The sequence below is a fragment of the Pseudochaenichthys georgianus genome, chromosome 1 (assembly GCF_902827115.2).
Source record: "Pseudochaenichthys georgianus chromosome 1, fPseGeo1.2, whole genome shotgun sequence".
Classification (NCBI taxonomy): domain Eukaryota; kingdom Metazoa; phylum Chordata; class Actinopteri; order Perciformes; family Channichthyidae; genus Pseudochaenichthys; species Pseudochaenichthys georgianus.
In genome coordinates this window covers 37,155,448-37,177,092 of record NC_047503.1, presented here as the reverse complement: position 1 = coordinate 37,177,092, position 21,645 = coordinate 37,155,448, and the positions used below count along the sequence as shown (strand labels likewise).

Sequence of the window (21,645 nt, the reverse complement as noted above, 5' to 3'; positions counted from 1 at the left end):
TTTTCAAATTGCAACATAAAATGTCACCAGGGGAATTCAGACAATGGCTAGGGAAGAAACGAGTGAAAGCAAGAGGAGGGGGAGAAAAATGAAGGCTTAAAAGTACAATGGCGAACAAAAGTCACCAAATGACAATGCCTGACAGCCACTTCAATTCTGAAATGATGCCCCTGTCATGCCGTGCTCCCAAGTATTGATTTTTTGTTCTTCTCTCGGAGCACAGGAGGGGGAAGAAATAATCTAATCCAGTTGAAACAGATCCGTGCTGCTGGCACCGTACCATTGCTAGCGGCCATCAAGGTTAACGCAGGCGCAACACTTATCAAAGTATCTCTCTCCCCCTCCTTCACCCTGCCCCTCCCCTGCCTGTGGCTGATCTTTAATGGACTGGTCACCATGCTCGGCTGGCAGCCTCTTCATCTCTTGTACCCAGAAACCTCTCGTCTCGAGCAAATCGCGCCCTCCGCTCGCCACATCAGTCTACGTTGCTGCCATTTTTCTACAATGACTCCTGCTCAGCTTCAAGGTCATGCCACGTGAAAAATCATACTGTCGTCTGGAGGTGAAAAATAGTCAAATGAAGAAAGGACGCACCCTGATGATGAAAAATACACGTCCTCTGGATTGGATGATTCCTGAAAGCACGAATACTGGATAGTGGATTTGACCTCAGGCCGAATTTTAAAAACACATTTCTTTGAACAATATTCAATTTAAGCAGCGAACTGACGTAATTTTGCTTGCTCTGCTAAGCTAGAAATCCTTGTTTTTCAGAATGTTGAGCTCACCTTAACATAATAAAAAAAACATGAGGACCTTCTTCCACTGAATACCGAATAGAAGACCGTGAAATAAAGTCATATTTCGGAGGGTTAGCTGGTCAAACAAAATGATGGGAGCTACGGAAAAGGTACCTTGGGACTTCATTACGCAGACAAGTCATAGAGACTGAGACAACTGTTCCCCAACCATCTTCTGTAACCCACTTCTCTCTCAAGTGAGACAGCACATGTTGGACAGTTAAGAACAAATATCCTCTACCAAGAAGGTAAAGATGGCATTGTTCACAGATGCCTATTAGCTTTACATTTTGACAGTAAAATCATCATTATGATGTGAGAGAGCTAATACTATCCAGTCTTGATTGGTTTTTCTCTTACTGTATATGACATGTCAAGCCATATCTTAATGGTTTCCCCACACTGCGATCACAATCGTAGACATTTTCCTCTCGTTCTTTTGACAGCAGTTTTGCCGGACACACAGCCCTGTTGACATGCTACATTACACTTGCGACAACTACATGACAGCGAGCTACAGTTGGTGGCAGCCATCAGTCAGAGAGCTGTGAATGATGTGGTGTAAATAGCCTTTGGGAGTTGTGGTTCTCTGGCTATTCCTGTGTGTCTGAGTAACCGTAGATCAGCAGATGGCCTCTGTTTTCACAATGAAAGTAATTCTCTAAAACAGGCTTGTATGGAATAAGAGAACTGCTCTGCCTGTAGGCTATATTTAAATTGGGATGTAACGTAAGCTCAGGCTTACTTAAAGGAGTACCTTACACACAGAATTACCATCCGATTAAGGCAGCACAAGAGATTCTCAATTCCACCTCTGAGGACCTCTCCAGACATGCATGGTTGGCGGCTGCTTGGAAGCAGGAGTGGGAGCTAGCCGGGCCCTCCCGCATCCATCGCTACATCTGGGACCCAGGAGATGGCGCCATAGGAGGAGACGACCTACCACGCCGGCAATGGACCACACTAAACCGCCTACGAACTGGGGTCGGTCGCTTCAAAACATCAATGAAGAAGTGGGACCTGGCAGACAGTTCTGCATGCGAGTGCGGTGACCACCCTGGGAAGCCAGCCTCTTCGACTTAGGACCAGAGATGCGGGCATGGCTACACAACACCGAGTTGGACCTCTGACGTTACACGAAAGAAGAAGAAGAACTATCCGATTGACATTTCTAACCCAGTGTTAACTTGAATTCTTAAATAAAACGTGTTTTTCTGGGAAGACTCCACAGTGAATTGAAAAAGGAGAAACGTATTGATGAATGGAAGTACATGGATGCCTCAGTTAACAGCCAACTGTAAAACGTTTTTATGTTGCTAATTCGCTTCCATTCATCCAGACTTTTCTCTATTTGTTGTATTCTTTGTTCACCAAGGGCTTACTGTACGTATGCAATAAACGGTTATATTGTATTCCAAAATTCACGGGAAGAGTAACTGTTTCACAAATAACATTTTGTGTGGATGTAGTATCCCTTAAAGACATCCCAGTGCATCCTCTCCCAGACTCTGTGAGGCACACGCTTCCAGAGAGCGGTGCTATGATAATGCAACATAATGAGCATCAGCTCAATGTTAATGTCATCAACGTGGGAGCAGCACCAGATCGTTTTACAAGCTCAGCAGAGGGAAGACAATGACGCCAAGCACTAATTAGCTGCTATCGTCTGGCTTTCACAGGATCTCTCAGACAGTCAATTAAATTACTCCGTACAGCGGAAGATGAATCAAGGGGGTGTATAAAAAAAAAAGGAAAAAGATTGAGGGGAAGGGAAGGGTAAGAAAGAATAGAAACGACTTGGGTCTTGCTCACTCTTCCCTATCTGGACCTTCTCATCTGCCCTTGTGCCCCTGAGCCCACCACATTTCATCCCTAATGAACAGCCCCATAAAAAGAGGGAGTTCGATTTCTCTACCCTCCTTTCTATCTCTCGGGCTCCCCTCTCCTTCCTGCTCCTCTGAAAGATATCAGAGTCTATCATTTGCTGTGCTGGGCAGCAGCATCCGATCTGCAGATCTCCTTCACATTAAGGATCCTTTTAGATAGAGCACCCTAAAAGGTAATTGGATTTCCCCCCAGTTATCTTCATCTGTTTCACCCTAAGCCCACTGTAATAACTTACTCTCAGGGCCAGAGATAACTCAATTCTGTCCCACAGAGAGCCAGTGAGTGGGAAACAGAGAGAGAAGGCATATGTTATGCTGGGTATCTAAATCCTATATCACTGCCTTCTAAAGGATATCATCCGTGACAAGGAGCAAACATACATTTGTTTTTATGTATTGAATTATACTCTTTTCTGGTGCCTTGGTGTCGCTGTGAAACTAAAGCAGGACTTTTTAAAGGCATAATAGTGAGGGAGGATGCAGAATATGTGAACTGCATGACTGTGTCACTTCCAGTGCAACACAATGACAAAATGTGTCATTGTGGAGGCCCCTTTTAAGGTTGATTTCTCACAAAACAATAACCAACCTTTGGTGTCACAGAAACACAATACAGAGAAACAACGTTTATATAAAAAAAAAAAAAAAAAACCTAGGACATAGCTGAAAATTATTTCACAACCCTCCAACCCCCACCCTCAGGGGGGATGTTTCATTGGCCTGTTATTTTTATTGTGGCAGTGCAAAATGAAACCGTTGGCTCTAGCAGCGAGAGCAGGGCTTGTATGGAGGCAAAAATCAATACAGCAATATCAGAGCAAGACTTATCAGGGCTTCACTTCTTTCAGAGGTCACAGAGGAGCAGCTGCATTTAAGTGGGGAATTCAATTGTGAAACATAGTTTGGGACGAGCTGGGCCGGGTATCTGATTAAGGACGGCTGGAAGATTCGAAGGGTAGAGTAGGTTTCCAATGACAACACGAAAAAAATAACTAAACAAAAGTTATAGCTTTCCATTAGTTGTGTGTTAGCAGTCGATTGACAGACAGTTGTAACTTACAGAGCTGATCATTTGGAAATGTAACAACCTATGACCCTATTACACTTCACACAGTGTATGTAAGCCCCCAGTCTTTCATACACATTACAGCTATGACTGAAAACTGGTCAATGATGAGAGCCCAGAGTAGAATATATAACTACACTTTTATACCAAATATGGATCAAAGAATAATAATTTCATGTGTTCAAGCATGGTGGGATTTGGTCAAATAACTATATGCTTGCTAAAGTCTTATGTGAAACAAGGACTTGTATTTTAAGTCGGGTAATGAATTTATTCTTATGCCCAACCCTTGTTAGAGATACAATTCAAATATTAGGGCTAACATGTTTTAGTTTTTAGTAACCTTTGTACATAAGATTCAGCTAAAATAAATATGGCAACACACACAGGCAGAGCTTATTATAACAAAACAATCAATCCGGTTTGGAACAGGCAGGTTGTTGTGTGCAATGCCAAGCTACGACATGCCAGGTAAGGAATCAGTTACTTAAGCCTGGAACTTTTAGAAATGGAGGAGTGTGTGGCATGCTGCCACAGCGAGGGGCCGGGCAGAGCAGAGATCATGCGGGGCTTTCGGTGCAGAGTGGCTGCCAGTCAGGCAACATACTCTGAGCCATTTTTACTTGTGCTGCTCTTGTGTCAAATGAAGACAGATGCCTAACTTTGCATACATTTTACAAGAGGTCAAATACTGTACTAAGTAGATATGCAGTTTATAAAGAATCTGCTACATTAACCTCGTAGAATCAAAGCGTAATCCACCAGTCCATGTTGATCAATATAAAGCCATGTCAGATGGTACAGTTTGCGACGCTGACACTTGGAAAAGAGTGATGGGAGTGATGAAACGGGGGTTCATGCGAACAGGATGTTGATAACAAAGCATCCTGTCCCAAAAGGGAGCAAAACATAGCAATCACAGACAAAACGTTGATGTTTAAGAGTTGTACCCCCACCCCCCTTGATTGACTTTCAGCACTCTTGAGGGAATCTACTCTACCTGAATGTCAGAGAGACCCTTCATTGAACCTTAAAAAAAGCATCACATTTGACTGCGTAGTGGGGGCTGAGGGCTGGGGCGGTGGGTTTACACACAGTCAGCCCTTCAGGCCAGCACCTCTCAGGTCTGTCTGCGGATTTTTAGTGCTGGCAGGTTCCTGAGAAATGAGCGAGGGAGGGATGGAAGAGAGGGGAGGATGCCATATTCCTGTCACTGGCTAAATACACCCCCAGCGGGAGTATAAAGGACAGGATCTCAGCAGGACAGGAAATGATTTTGGTGAGATCTAGAAAGCAGAGCGGGGGGGAAGTTGGACTGGGAAAGGGGCAACTGAGGGTGCCCATGGGTCAGGATGGAGTTAGCCCGTCAGCTACATGTGAATGGTAACATTTGTGCTGTAAGAACTTTACGCAAGAGGAGGGGGAGAAGCTATGATTCAGGGGTAAGCCTGAGAGGCATAGAGATAAATTAACACTACACACTGTTTGGTTTGCGATATTTGTGCCAAGCTCAATCTCCAGCCTCAAAGTGCTTCAGTCAGTGTGTGTGCGTAAGTCTGGGAGTCTTTTGTGTGTGTTCACGATTAGCGGAGAGGTTATGTTTGAAAAGCAAACATTTACCCTCTAGGTTTGCTGTGACAGATCCTAAAACTTGCTGGACACGTTTTGAGTAGGCATTGGATCAGTTCCACTTTGCTCTCACTGAATATTTTCATTAAATATATTCACTAACAAAACATAGGAATATCAAACTTATAAATACTTCTATCAAAGGAGTCTTGGTTCAATGGGCCAATAGCTACAAATACAGTGTTTTGTCAGAGTTTAGCAGTTGAGGAAGCACAGGAGGAAATATGATGGAAGCTTACGACAAATTGTGCTTGGTTCACATTTTGTTGACGGGAAGAAAAGTCTGTGATCGAATCCTTCACTAGTTTGACCGGGTAATCTTCCCCGTTTCTTCATACAGTAGGCAACAATTAAAGTATAAATCTGTCATCTATTTATAAATGTGTCTTTATAACCATCTGAACGTTCTAAAACATGTTAAGGACACTTCTATTGAGAAATGCTGATCAGATTTGTCAACTGACTTCAGTAACTAATCTTTCATGCAAGCTTGCTAAATGGTCTGCACTTTGATTGCATATCTCCAAAAAAGACACAGCTTAATAAGTTCTGCTAAGTTTACTATTCGTTGTAGTTGTTTAAAAAGGCTACAGATTTCCGATTTAAGTTGCAGAATATTATTTTTTTGTGTCGTTATTAACATAAACAGCAGATTACAATCCAGCATCTTCAAAAAATTATATTTTGAATAGACCCTTATATTTATCCAAAGATGATTTACTTTGCTTTTCTAATATTAGGTCAATCGTCATGTTGTTCTCATGCTTGGGTGCCGCCTGTGCATGAGTTGCCAGAGCTGTGGAGCATCTTACCTCAAACTCTGCATGTTTGTGAATGTCTTCAGTCCTCTGTCGGCTGAGGATGAATTCAGCTTCATTAGCCACACGAACCAGGTGGTCCTTCATGGTGTGACTCAGCAGCCTGTGGAGAGGGCAGATGGACATCAGCACACTGGAATACTGCATAATAGATATACATCTTTTATTAGTATATGAATGTCAATGTTGCAGCAGTCATAGAGGGGGAAATGCCATACAGATGCTTGGCAACATCATAAAATATTGAGGTCAAAACATCTGTTTAAAACTGTGGTATCTGGTAAGAAGGAACAGCCATGTAATAGCCATAAAATAATGGAAGAGAGCCGTGGAAAATAAGCAGAAAATCAGATTTTAGGAGCAAAACCAAAGCAGAAAGATCCTTTAGCTAGGGAGCAGGTTCTAATTGACTTGTTAATGATATGCATCTGACACGAGGGAGGATCTCTGCCCATGTTGCTACATGTGTACCTACCTCTTCTTATCAGTGGTAATGAAACATGTGTGCGTGTGCGTGCATGCGTGCGTGCGTGTGTGTGTGTGTGTGGGGCGAAGAAACCTCTCTACAGCCCTTAAGGTCAGGACTGTGCAAAGTGGAACAATAACAGACTAGGGGCCAGAGAGCAGGGATGGGGGGGGCTGGGACTGACTGTGTGGGGGGAGAAGGGGGGGTTAGGGGCCAGGGGAGGACTGTAACCCAAGCCTGCTGTTTCAGCGCAAGGCAGCAGGGGAGCGGAGGTGCCGGGGCCTCTGCAGCCTCCATGGCCCTGTCGAGGCCCCGCTATCAATAACCGAGCCACTGCTTTATGGCTCTGCGCTTAACACTGTATATGGACAAAACAGACATCTCTGAAGACATTACGGAAACAAACTAGTCAAATATTTATCAATAATAAAATCTGCTGGCTTCCCCAAGTTTAATCAAATACTGATAGACACGTTTACCGCCACTTATGTAGTACACCTTTTTAATACCCGTTTGATGTCATACTGGTCTTAATATGGAGACGAAAAAAACATAAGGGGAAGAAAATAGCCTATCATTATGTATCAATATATTTTTTATGTCACTTAGTCTGTGTTTTTTACAACACGATGAACTTCCTCGGTACTTTAGCCAGCAGTAGTCAAACTACTTGTAAGACCACAGACTGTATAAATAACACAAAACCTAATCATGATGGACTTGCTTATAGAATAAAATCTGGATTTGATTAAGTAGTTAAAATGATGACCAGTTTAGAAGGGAATTTGATTTTCAACTAATCATGTTGAACTCATATTTAAATGACTGTTTGATTCCCACTAAGAGTCAGACCAGACACACATTTGCATACACATGAATGCACTTCCGTGACTCGCCCTGACTTGAGTTATGGCAGAATAAGCCGCTTAATTGAATTACAAATCCTTCCCTCTCATAGGACTACAGTGCATTGCTAGACTTATTAGCATTACTTTGGATTAGCCTCTGCCAATTCTTGAAAGCTGAGGATCAATAATGGAAAGTGTGACTCTCTGAATCTGAAATTGAGGAGTTATAAGACTAAGAGTAACTGATGTGGGAAGTCTTATTAGGAAGGAACAGAGAGGCTTATATGTCGGGATAATTGAAAACCAAGAATGTATTGACGGGGGGAAAAAAAGACAGTGGCAGGCAGATAACGCGCAACTAGAAAGGCAATAACTGACAGAGGGACAGGAGGAAATCAGGAGCCATTTCCCAAGTGTCACAGAGGAACCAGTGATCAGAGCCCCCGTCACCTTTTACCTAACCTCTTGCTCCTTTTCCCTAATCCCTCGAGGATGAGCATGCATTGTATGGAGCCTTGAACTCAAGGATCTTCCATCCTCACCAGCCCCCACCCCGATCATTGATTGTTGTCCAGAATCTTGAACAGCCACCCTATCAGTGAGGCCTTGGGGATCTTTGGGGGCTGAGGGGCTGTGGTGTGATCCAGGAATGGTGACATTGGAAAGTGGCCGATGGGTAGAGGTTGGTTGGATAGATAATGAAGAAGGAAGAAGTGGTTCTGCTGAGAGGACAGCGTTCAGCATATCGGAGTTACCCACCTGCCTTCGTTGACCAACTCGATGAAGGCGAGACCTGCATTCTTCTGGATGGAGTTCTGCCATTCCTGCAATGGGAAAAACACAATGTGAGGAACGGCACTGAAACAACTTTACAGAGTTACAGAGGGTACATTTTACACATGGTGCGGTTAATCACATGACACATAGAATTATAAGTTGTCAAATAAATTCCAGCCATATTTAAATTAAAAAGGTAATGCTGATGAATTCTTTCTAAAATAAATGCAAAAAATAAGTCGAGCTATGTCGCTGTCAAATAATTTCATCAGTTAAAAATTCTTTACTAACAATTATTTTTAGCAACCAACGATCCAAAACCAACACATATTCAATATAAAATTATATCAAACTGAGAAAAGCAGCACATTTTAACATTTGAAAGCTTAAACCGCATTTTATATTGTAAAAATGTATCTTTTTTCATTGATATTATTTATTTGTTCTGTTCTTGTAAAATCCTGTTGAAACCTATTTTGGGGTATTATAAGCTATCGTGGTGACTCAGTGGTTTACGCTCTCCTTAAGCTTTCCTGCTACTACATGTCAAATGAAACATCCTTTAAAAAGGCGTACTGAGTGCTTCGGTCAGCACAGGCTCCATAATCAGCTGGTGAAGTATTTGAAAGGGGTGAAAGAGCTGTGTTGAGAGTGCATTTATCAAAAGTAAATACACAAATCTCCTCCTCTTTGACTAACGTTATGGTTCGAGGTGTCAGTCTAAACAATCCAACCACAGTCGAGTGCGACTTTAAATCCTCAATTTCGAAGGGACAACGAGGCAAGGAAAACTTAGCGGTCATCGTCTCTCATGTTCTGTTCAATATTTCAACACCTTCAACACAACCGTCAAAAGAATAATAAAGCAACAAGGTCATGGGGCCTGTCTGAACCTCACAGCGCTTTCCCCCCTTCTTCCTCTCAGGGGAGATGGAGAAATATGCCCAAAAAACCTCAGATTAGAGACGTGAAATACCAAACTATTCTCAAAACATTAATCACAGGCATACGTGTCACCATACCTTCCACATTATTTGTCTTTTATTAAAAAAAGTGTAATTTGTTCATAAGTGTGTAATAGAAAATTCAGTGGTGGTGAAAATAATCCTGATGTATTTTTTTACTCAACCCTGCAGAAATTCACAATTCAACAAAGCACATTTGAATTGCGATAACAGTTTCATTGAGTTGCGAAACATCTATAAAGTGAAGGATACACAAGGCGTATGTGTATCCAAGCATTCACTTTTTAAACGCTGCTGTCATCATCTCTTGCGCTGATAGAGGAAGCTGTGTGTTTATGTAGCGACTGGCCTTTCAGTAAACTGAGAGCCCGCAGGGACAAGGAGATCAGCGCTACAAGGAGGAAGGAAAGATCAATTTTCAAGAAGTTTCTAATACATAACCAAAGATATGTGTACTTATGTGGTGCTTTTCCATACCATGGAGTTGTTCCCTTTCAGCACAACAAACGTGCAACCATCAGAACCAATCATGGATCAAGCCAAGAGAAACTAAACCTTTCGAAATGCCTGTGCACCATCACTCTTTACCCAACTGCACGTCATACGGACAACAACCTAACACTTAACCTCAACTCAAAACTGCTTTTTGTCCTGAAGGTCCATATTGGCATTGACCGTGTTTACAATACATCCAAATAAAGAGGGCACAGAGGGAATACAAGTCTGGGCTTGGGAGTGGAAACAGTGTTTTTTAGTTGAGAACTGGCAGAGGGTTTTGCGGCAGAGTTTTGCTTTAGAGGAAGTGTGTGAGAGCAGCCTTGGGGCCTTCTTGTTGAAGCATAGACTGTAGTTGAAGGACATTAAGCATGCGTGTTAGCCTGTGGCTGTGGTGATATTGTAGACCGGGCCAGAACGTGCTTTCTGGATTTCAAATAAACACCACAGGAAGTGAGGATGTAAATAGAGCTGTCCTTTCTGGAGCACCAGGAAATAAGTGACATTACGGTTTATTTCTTTACAATACTTTGTGAATTTAGTGCAGGAGTCTTCGAATTCAATGCGAAACAAAAAGCTTCTTCAGCAGAAATAAAATGTTTATCGCAGAACTGCAGCTCGGAAAAGCTTCGGTTCTAAATTAGGTTTGACAAGCGATTTAGAGGCCATTGGCATTTCGTGGACACAGACAAAGGTGATAGCAAGACTAATGGTGTCATTACGGGCTAAAAAATGGCTCCTCTAGTTGAATTAAAAAAGTAATGACCCTGATCTGAGGGACGTCTCGAGACAAAAAGGAAACAGAGACAGGTCAGTGATAGAATATTGGATTTTGGCTGACCAGGTCAGCGGTGTCACAGCTTTTATGGTCGCAATAGGGGCCATGACCACAGAGCTGCTGATGAGAGCATACAAGCAGCCATTTGTGACCTCTCACCTTTAACCTGACCTCCTAACAGATGATAGGACTGAGAAAAAGGGCTGTCCCTTGATCGGATATGTTTTCAATGTTTAATAGAGGTAGTAGGGGCTGTGTTTTGTTACCTTTTTTCTTTTTTGTGTGCGAGGATGTGTATGACTGAATGTATTCATGGAAATGTCTCAACCAGAAGTCAATAAGACGGCTCTGTTTGTCTGTGTTCCACGGTGATGGCGTTGAGTCTAAACACACATGCCATGCACTTCCGTCATTACAGCTGATTATCCGTAATCAACATCTAAATATACCACTACCCCTGGTGAGAAAACACAGACCTCCTGAGCAAAATGGCCTTTCACAAATCAGGCTCGCCATAACACAGGGAAAACATTTTCCAACACTGAAGAAAGAAATGGCTCTGCTCTACCGAAATAATAAATAAATCGGTTGTGCTTTTAGGTGGAATCACTCATAATCACAGAGATTTGTTGATTCGAAAGGCTATGGGAATACAACTTTAGATGGGACGACACACGCATACATCATCAAATGTTGCATTGCAGCAGAAGATGAATTCGGCTGAAAGCTTCTGATTTTCTCCTTTTTTTATATTAAAAAAACCTGAAAGTTAAATAGAAGATTGATAACAAGGTGACGAGACAAGACTGCAAAAAGCCAAAGCAGATGGAAACAAACTGCATCTTTTAAAAATGTTTTATTAATTATGAAAGTTATTAATTGCTATAAAGTAAAGCTTCCTATGGCCATTAAGATATCGATGACGTGCGCTGGCTTGAAATAAACCTTTGTGTGTTGACGAACATTACAAATAAATAGACGTGGAAACTGAGGTTCAAATGTTTCTAAACAGCAACCACCCACAACAGAAAAATGCCCATGTGTGCGGATGAGAAAGACAAAGAAAATGTGCAAAGCTGTTCTTCATCATTGTCCTTTTGAATAATTAGTCCAGAAGTTGAGTTTTTGTTGTTTATTCATGTTGCCACGCCTGAAAACGCGCGTGTGCGTGTGTGTGTGTGTGTATGTATAACTTAACACCAGTGTGTCTACTCTAGCTCTCCACACTCCACATGTGCGTGCTCTGATGGTATCGCCTTAAAGAAAAACAGACACTCGTATTGGTGTTTGCGTGTTCAAATCACAACTGAGAGAAAATGTACTGGTGTCCAAATATTTATACTGCAGGGTCTCCAAGAGCATCAGGGACTCACACTCTCATGGCTACAGTAACACACGGAGTAAAAAAACAAGACCTAAACATCCCCATACACCAAACAGACAAACCCAAAACACATTCTGACACTTGAGTTAGCATGGAAAGTATGTTTAAGTGGAATACATGAAAGTAAACAGCACGTTACAAATTATAAAAAAAGAGCCCTTATGACAAAATATTTTGCAATCTAATCTTGCAACAAATCTGGTATTTGGTTACTTCAGTTAGGAATGTTAGTAAGTTCTAATGATGTAGGAGAATACAAATACTTAAACATTGTGCAGCTGTTTCACTTCCAAGTGGAGCAGATGTTCAGTTTTTACTGTGACATCATATTATAATTGTATTCAACAACCGCATTGTTATCACCATTTCTTTAAGAGGACTGTAGGTCTAGACTTTTCAGTAAAGAATAGTATTTTGCATACATTTGCAGCAAAAATAAAGAAATACACAAAAATCCAGCCCAGTACAGCAGAGTAAAAAAAAGAAGAAGAAACTGATTTAAAAATGTGTTTTTCAGTTTTCTTATTCTATTTAATTCATTTGTGGGAGAAGGACTGACCTTTGTGTGTGTTCTCCTCCTAGCTTTTATTTGATCTCAACAACGCCAAGTGAAAATACCAATGGATACAAATAAATAGTTTTTTAAAGTATGACTCGGTGAAACTCTGAATTCTACGTCGAGCCTCTGATATATGAGCACCGTAGAAAAGACAGTAAATCAAGATCAACAGATCAAACAGATCAAAAATGCAGAGAGGTGAATTTCCACTGCACAGCATAGGATCCTGCTGAGGATTGTATCAGCAGGATGGCTTACAGAGGATAGCAGGGGGAGACACATAAGAATATATTCCAAGTGCTTATAACTTGAGACCCGCCAGGTAAGAAAACACTACATTAACAGTGGCTGTCAGGAGGAGAGGGCTCTGTCAGGGAAATTCATTTATATGAAACACGATTATACGTTGTGTATAAATAACCGAGCGTTGGTGCCACTTGAGGCCCTCGGGTCCCGAGCCTCTTGAAGCCAGCTCACAGTAAAACCTGCTGGGAGCCAAATTAAAAGCCACTCCATTTTTTAAGGAGTCTCCCGTCTGATTCTCCCCTCTCAGCTAGACTTCCCTTCCTGTCAGGAAGTCCCCCTTGACCCCCACCTCCTCCAACACAACACACCCCGTCGCCCCCTCTCCGGCTGCATAGTTGGCAACGATAGGGAGCCTGCACAACTAAGTGTCAGTTGGTGTTACTGTGTTTTCTCTACGTCTCACAGGATAGTACCTTTTCAAAGAATATCCTGCACGATATACTCCGGACTGGAGTGATGGCAGGGACACGGAGCCGCGTGGCATGGCTGTAAAGGGGCACTGGAGCGGAGCACAGGGTGAGGGCGAACAGGGAGGGAGGGGCCGGGGAGAAACACTTTGATTTGCACTGATCTTGAACCTTGTGTGCCTGTTTAACTGCACAGTTGGGTATGAGTCTGACTGTGAGGAAAATGATGGGGAAAGTATTTTTGTGCGCTGGTTTCATCACATTCCTCGCCACTTCTCTCACCTTTCTCGGCTCCCCCAGTGGTTCATACAACAGTCTGCTCTTCATCCATCAAAGCCTCACTTACAGGGGAGAGGACCAAATATGACCACTGACAGATATAAATGACTATTTCGCAATTCAAACATCAGACTTCACTTTTCCCCAGCATAAATTCCAAAATAAGCAACTTAAAAAGCAACCTGTGAATACTAAATAAAAACAAACATAAGTAACTGTAGCTTTGGTTCAAGCTGCTGTTTTTGTTCCTATTTTCAGGCCACTACGCTTCCAAACGGTTCCCTCGTTTCTCAGATGATGTTATTGATTGTGTGGAGCATGATGGCCGTGCACTCCCGACCTGCTCCTTGACTGCAGGGGTCTAAACTTCTATGCCTCCACCACTCTTACTTCTAACCTGGAGGTCAGAGGGTCAAGGGTCAGGAGGAACCAAGTGTTTGGGGAAGTCAATGTCCTTCTCCCCGCTGACTGGGAGAGAGAGATGCCCATCTGCTAAACAGGTTAACTTTAGTGAGACTGGGAACATATCATAATGTGTGGTCATTGGATTAGCGGGTTAGCATTGATGTTATTGAATTACTATTAAAGGATTATCTGCATCAGTAGTCGCAACAAAATGCTATTTGCTTAGAACAGAGATATGTTTGCTAGCTACTGAAGTTCAATAAACCACTTAGTCCAACATAATAACTCTTAACACACAAACGTACAATGTGTAATTCCTGACTTAGTTGAAGGGTTCGTTGAACCCATGAACTGACTGGCTTCATTTTGTTGGGTTTCAAGAAATCAATTTCTCTGTTTTCTACTGCGAGCTGGGCAGAGGTATTACGTTAAAACAAGGCTAAGAATCTACAGCCATGGCAGTAGCTTAGTGAGGCTATACTTAAGCACAGTTTAGCTAAATGCTACCATTTGCATGACAACATATGTACTAATATGTACATAATGCGTTACATATTCAGTAGCAGCTACACTAATATTCCATAATTGGGTTCCTGTAACTATAATACTTTCTTAAAGCATGCTCTTTTGATAACAAAACGTTTACAGTAAGGTCTGTGAATAAGCCACCAAGTTTTTCGTTAAATGTCAAAATTCCACCGATCAACATTGTATTGGGGTGGAGGCAGGAACTTCCGACACTGCTCAATCTATAAATAGTCTCTGAAAACTGCATTGCATTTTGTGTGTTAGGTTGTCAGGAGCCTTACTGTATGTGTTATTAAAACTCAGTGGATGTGATTGTAGTTTGAGGAAGAGCAGTATTTCCTATCTAGTCTTGACCATCATGAAACCAGAGCCCCTCCCCACCACCCCTATCTCTCTCATCCCCTTCCTCCCACTCCATGTACAGGATGCATTTCTGATAAATGGCAGAAGGATGGATGGGCTGACAGAGGGGCCGGACAATAATGGCTGATCTACAGGACACAAATGCAGCTACTGAGGAGATTTATGGGCCTCTGCTCATTGTAGACTGTCCGGTAACCGATGAGATGATTTCTCAAAGCTCTGGACGGACGACAGCGAGCGTAAGAAAAAGCTCTTTCTCTTGTTGAAGCCCATTATTTATTTATCAGACGTTTTGGGTGGAAGCCACTTTAAGAAGTGCACCCAGGAAACAACACGCTGGCCGTAAACATGACCATGACGGGAGAAAACGAGTGTAAGAGGGAGAGTGAAACTGTCCAGGTGAATCAGATGCATGGGAAGACGGAGAGGTTCTTCACATGCAGGACCCTCAATGAATATGGTTCACAATAGAGAAAGTAAATGACATTCATGTACTATGCAAGAGCCACTTTAAGAGCAATCACTCCGTAACCGAGAAGAGCTAGAAAACATTTCTCTATTTCATTAAATCCTCACATTAGCACCAAAAGATATTGAGGGTTGACAATGGGGAAATGGAACACTGTTCAACTCGTCTTAAGCCCCAAGCCTGTTTTTCAGGTTTCAGGCTCGAAGGCTTCTAAAAAGGGTTAAATTAATAATCTTTTTTCTCAAAGTAATGATAAACCTGTGAGTTGGATGTAGAAAAGTCAAAATCAGTATAGATGTTTTTTATTTTAAAGAAAATTCAGATTGAACATGGAAAAAACTGTAAATTATTGTCCGTCCTAAAAATATGTTTTACTTATAGTGAAAACTAACCTTGGATGATGGGTTAGTAGACTAAAAGCTTTGGGAATCCAAAGTACAACATATAATAAGTACCCTGTATCAATATTGATGCAAAACAAGTGATATTTGACCTTTTTAGACAGATTTAGCAAAAAAAAACTCTTCTGGGGCCATTTTCCTTATCTCTGGCCCGCCTTCTTCGATTTTGACATGTGACATCTCTTTCTGACCGTTAGAGCCAATAGAATCTAAGGGAAATCGTCCCGCACACACTCATGTTTAAACAAAAAAGCGTTTTAGCGCATTCAATCTTGCTACAGAGCGTAGGAATGGCCTGCTCTGATATTTGAAAACGGAATTGCAGTTGTATTGCTTATAGATTATCAGACCATTTCAAAGGGGACACAGTCACATTGGATATTAACCTATGGATTAACTACAGCATCGTTTTTATCGTTTTAATGCCATTGAAGACCAGTTTTGACCAGACAAAACCAAGGTTAGCGTTTTAGGCTACCTAGCGCCACATGTTTTGATGTACGTTTTTGTTGATAACGGTGAGAGTTTGTATCTTTCAGTGTTGAGGTGGGCACCGTTAGATTCTGTGTCTTTACGATCATAAACGATGTGTTGGATGTGCAGCTAGGATAAGTAATAAGGGAGCTAGGAGTGATTTTCGGTGCAGTAATAGGTTAGCATTTTTCGCTCGGGGCTAATTCAGAGGGTCAGTGTTAGCATTGTGTGGTTTTTTTTGATGAAAAAAAATGAAAAAGATCAGTTAAATGAGTTTTTTCCCGTTATATGGATATAAAATATTCATAGTTTATTACATATTAATGTTCCTTAGACGTTGTTTCCTGCAAATGACGCGATTTCGGCCCCGTTTGGCTTAAGAGGGACATAACAAAATGCCAACCTACCCCTATATGCTTTGTGCCTTGAGTAATTTCTTTAAATCTAATTCTCATTGTGTTATACCATATACCCTATGTTAGCCATTCCACATTTGCAGAATTATGTTAAGCATTTCAATGTACAATTACTCAACTGAGAGAAATAGTGTCAACAATAACGATAATGCCCTAAAACCTCACTGGTTCCAGCTTCTGAAATGTGACGATTTGATGGTTTTGCCCAGTCTTTCTAAATTAATATTTGTGTTGATTGAAAATTACAAATACTCAAATGCCAGCCTGTGCTATAGGACATTTAAATTGCCATTTTCTTTATTTCCTGACATTTTATAGACAATAAAAAAATCTACCCAACTATCTGGTAATTAGTTGAACATGTTGGTTATTAAAAGTTAATTTGGGTGCTCAAACATATACATCTTGATTTGCCGATATAATACAAATAAAATCCTAATTTGGGATCAATAAAAAAACATCTATCTATGATACAGAAGTGGCAGCCCTTTGTACTGATTTTGCGGAGCACTCTGTTGCGGCTACAGTATTTGATCATTAATCCTCATGTTGTATATTCAGCAGTCCTGGAGGATCAATATTACAGGGGAGAACAAGGCATCGTGCCACCCCAACAGTTAATGTCTGATCAAAATGGTCCTTTAATTGGGAGCACCGTTGTAGTTGTTTAGAAACAGGGCACTATCAAACAGCGGTTTACAATCTCCTCCTCAATGCCAAGCTGATGTGGCCGCCAATGCAACTTTCATAGGATCCCTGATTAAAAACTGCTCTGCGGTCCCCAGCCTCCTGACCCTTCACCCGGGCTCCACTCCATCTCAAAGCTCGGGAAATTAATTAAAATTTCACAGAGATTGTATCGCATCTACAATGAAGGTGTGGGGTTGAAGGGGGGGGGAGAGAAATCAATCAAAACCCTCTCCATCTACACCCTCCACTGGTTGGCTTGAAGGCAGGAAAGAGTGAAAAGATGGCCACAGAGCCACTTCCTGAGAGAGGATTGAGCACTTCCTGTGCCAGAGGGCTCGACAAACTTCGCTAAATAATGTCATCAATCATGGCACCGGCTCACTCTCACCGCACCACAAGGAGAACAAACACAAATAATTATTCACAGTCATTTAGCCCATAGGAGAGTCTGTGCCTGTTTTCTCCTTTCCCCGGTGGAAAGCCGTATATCGCCTCTACCTTCCTCCCCCCCCCCTCACACAACAATAAAATTACATTTGCATTAGCTGTGAGAGAATTTGGTTGGATGATTTATTGAAGCAATCAACACTGCCCTGGCCAATCCTTGTTCCTCTCACAGAACAAGAACTGTATGTGTATGTGTATGTGTATGTGTATGTGTATGTGTATGTGTATGTGTATGTGTATGTGTATGTGTATGTGTATGTGTATGTGTGTGTGTGTGTGTGTGTGTGTGTGTGTGTGTGTGTGTGTGTGTGTGTGTGTGTGTGTGTGTGTGTTGAAGATTGGGCGGTGTCGTTTGGAGCTGAGAGAAAAGGAAGAAATAGCTTGGGCTGGGGACCAAAGGGGGAAGCGAGGCATGAGCTGTGCAGCGGAGCGATCACAAAGATTCCGCCTTTGATTAGATTAGCATTAAACAACACCCTGACAGATATGACAAATAGGTGCATTAGAGCCTGTCATTCTTCTCTCTTTGGTTTTCTATCTAGCTTTCACTCCTGCTATTCCTTCCTCTTTGGACATTATAGGGTTCGCTTTCCCTCCATGTGTCCCACTAGCACACATCTACGCGCGGCCCTTGACATCCAAACAGATGTGTAATCTGACTGTATTACGTTTTTAGAGAAGACGCCAAGTGAATAATGGGAACCAAACAGAGTAGGGGTTACGAGGGGGAGAAGGTGGAGAAAAAAAGCCAGGTGACAGGTGCTATTTCTTTAGAGAAATAAAGCTGATAAAAAAAGCAGAGCGCAGAGAGAGACGTCATTAATCAGATGTGTTTTTGTATTATTGGATATCCTTGTTTTTCATGAGGTGCATTAAGTGTTGAGGATGCAAACAAACGGGGCACAAGGGGAGTTATTATCTGTTGTCCTTGTCATTGAATGTTTGTATATAAAATGTATACTAAAATCCACTACTATACAATGAAGAAATGGACTTCATAAGATTAATTTACACAAAACCGTATAACACACTGTTTGCCATGTTTTCGTCCACACGCAGAAAATAAACAGGCTTCAGTAGCTTTGTGTCTCCGGTTGCTAATCAGCCATCCTGAAGTGATCTATTGACATTGACATCCCCGATCATTGATCTGCCCACGCCTGCTTATGATACCCGAATTAGTATTCATGAATCCGGCAGCAGCTAAATAAACTTGGCAACAAAACACCCACGATACAACGGAGAAGAGAGGGATAATCAATGCAAAGCACCATCAAATCTACATTATCCCTCCTCATCAGTTTGGCCAGGCCACAAGGGCCGGTGCTCGGGTCAGAGGTGATGTGGACGGGTCGGCCACCCTTGACCCTCAAACCAATATTTGCAGCCAGGGATGAGTTTACTCCGGGGTTAACGTGGGAAGGTGGACAAGGTAGTGTGGAGGGAAAGATAAGGTGTAGGATGGCTCACTGTCTCCACTCTGGGCTGTGGATTTACTGCACTCAAGGTGAGCCTGATAAATCAAATGGGTAAGAGGAGATATAGATGCCAGACTTGCCTGTGAACACAAGAGCATGACGAGCTCCACCACCGAGCTGCTGGACTTCATACACATCAGGCCTGGAGAAAAAATTAAGAAAATAAGTCAGAAATGTATAGAAATATCACAATAAAAAATATTTTTATTTCATGACCATCCTATGCACTTGTGGTCACACATTCATGTATGACGCACCCTCAACCAGACACATTACCTAACCTTGTGCCATCTGCAAGAGAGCAGAAAGTATTGATGTGCCTAATGAGCCGACATGATGTTACTGTAAACTAATACATATTTGGGCCTTGTATTACAGGCCTTACTTGGCCAGCATATGTCCCATTGATCCCTAATGGCGAGCCCTAAGCTTTTAGAGGGCAGGGGGCCACTAGAGTGTCCAGAGTCACATGCACAGACGGGAAGAAGGCAGAGTAGCCTTTGGTCTTTCAGTTGGTCTTCATGTGACACAGACACAAACATACACACACATGCATATACACACCTCCCCCTGCGTTCCCTTTAGGCCCCCCTGCAGCTATCAATCAACTTTCCATTTTGTTTGGTGGCAGCAGACATCCCAAACACTGCTATTAGTGGCCTGGCCTATGACCCTGCCCCCTAGAAACCTTAGGAACAAATACCAGCTATTGGCTGAACGCACACTCATTAGATTAACAAATGCATAGATATGTTGTTTCATATAAATGAGGACAACTCTAATGAGTCTCTTTGACGTCGTACTTACTTGTGCCCTCAATGAGGAGCTCTTGCCCGTGGCTACCCAGCAGAGTTCGAGAGAGGAAGGGAGCAAAGTCCACGAAGATCTCTCTCAGCAGAGGAGCTGCCTTCTCCAGGGCATTCTCCAGACGCTCTGAGATACTGGAGATGCAATTCAAACACACAAACGGTATATGAGGAAACTTAAACAGGCCTGCAACTCCATAATACATCTTGAAAACGCCAAATTTAAATATATAAAACCGGTTCAATCTTGTTTTATTTATGTGAAAAATAAAACCATATGAATTAGGCCAAAGCAACATGCATGTGATATTAATAACGGATGCTTATGTGAATAAAACGCTGATAGTGCATGTGTGTGTGCGTGTGCGTGTGCGTGTGTGTGTGTGTGGGAGAGAGAGAGAAAAGAAGATGAATCACCTCATATTGGGGGCTGTGTTCTGGGTCACAGGGGAGAGTGGGGGGACAGATGGCAGGCTAGCGCTGGCTGGAACCTGGCCGCCTGCTGCAGGGAGAAACCAAAGAACTCTGTTATTAGTCTGGATGTTGGACAAGAATAAGATGCTACACACACACACACACTCACACAGAGAGCAATACATTATACGACCAGGGTAGCACCATAAACCTGTGTGGAAACATGGATCTTATGAAATAATACAATGGCCTCCATTCAAATGTATAGAATAGGGGGATTTATGGTCAAATAGGGCAAGTGGGGGTACAAGTAGAATGGTATGGTTAAATAGTGGATGATGTACGCCGAGCACAATAAGTCTTCCTTATCATTTTATAATTCAGAGGTTGTTATGATGGAAACCTCTATATGGTGCACTGAGAGGCGTTTCACTGGCAGCGGCAATCATGTTTTAAACAGTGTGATCATTTTGGATGGTGACAGCCAAATATGGAGCACATGCACAATATCATATATTTATTATAAATAAGTAATACTGTTATGTTACACCTGTGTTGGAATGTGAGATATTAAAACATATGTCCATTTTTCCCAATTGTTTTTTACTCATTAAGTCATTACATACCAATTTAGCCCTCAGGGCTGTTTTTGTGACCGTTTCATTACACAACTAAAAAGCTGCTTTACGACTTCATTCTGGAGACAGAGGCTCACGAGGTACAAAGTCCATGTTTGATTGATCTGGCAGTAAATTCACTTCCCTGTGGCTCATAAATAAGCTAATGCCCAGCTGAATATGGAGGAGGGGGATTCCTCTGGTGTTCAGCGGGCTTGTTTTTCCAGCCAGGACAGTCTCCAAGCAGGGATAACTCTTAAGGAATGACAGACAGTGTAATGTGGGCTGGAATGTGTGTGTGTGTGTTTGTGTGTGTAAGGTGTTAAGCAGCGCCATGTGGGCTTGGCAAGAGTATCCCTCTCGAGCTGAAGTAGCTCCTTCAAACAAAGAGGAGTAAATGAATGTCTCCATTAGTCCTCCCACTGCATCACTAAAACACACTCACAAAGCGTATTTACTCAACACTGCTCACTGACACAAAGCACCCTGTGCATTCAGCTTTAACAATTATCATTATTCACAGGCACACAAAACACATACAGACACACACTCCCCAGCCGGATTTTACAGTGAATGCTCACTCTCCTAAAACATTCTCATGTCACCCCCCTTCTCTTTAACACACAGACTCCTCAGTGAAAAAACATTTCACTTTTATACACACTCTTACAAGG

The 21,645-nt window shown here is 42.1% G+C and overlaps 1 protein-coding gene across 1 annotated transcript in view; it reads right to left on the bottom strand.

Moving 5' to 3' along the window:
- The window catches only part of lrba (LPS-responsive vesicle trafficking, beach and anchor containing), a 185,724-nt gene that overhangs the window by 99,548 nt on the left and 64,531 nt on the right, over window positions 1-21,645 (bottom strand). Inside the window, 5 exon segments of the mRNA XM_034086063.2 lie at window positions 6,194-6,302; window positions 8,273-8,337; window positions 19,215-19,276; window positions 19,942-20,075; window positions 20,358-20,442. Coding sequence (XP_033941954.1) covers window positions 6,194-6,302; window positions 8,273-8,337; window positions 19,215-19,276; window positions 19,942-20,075; window positions 20,358-20,442 — 455 coding nt within the window.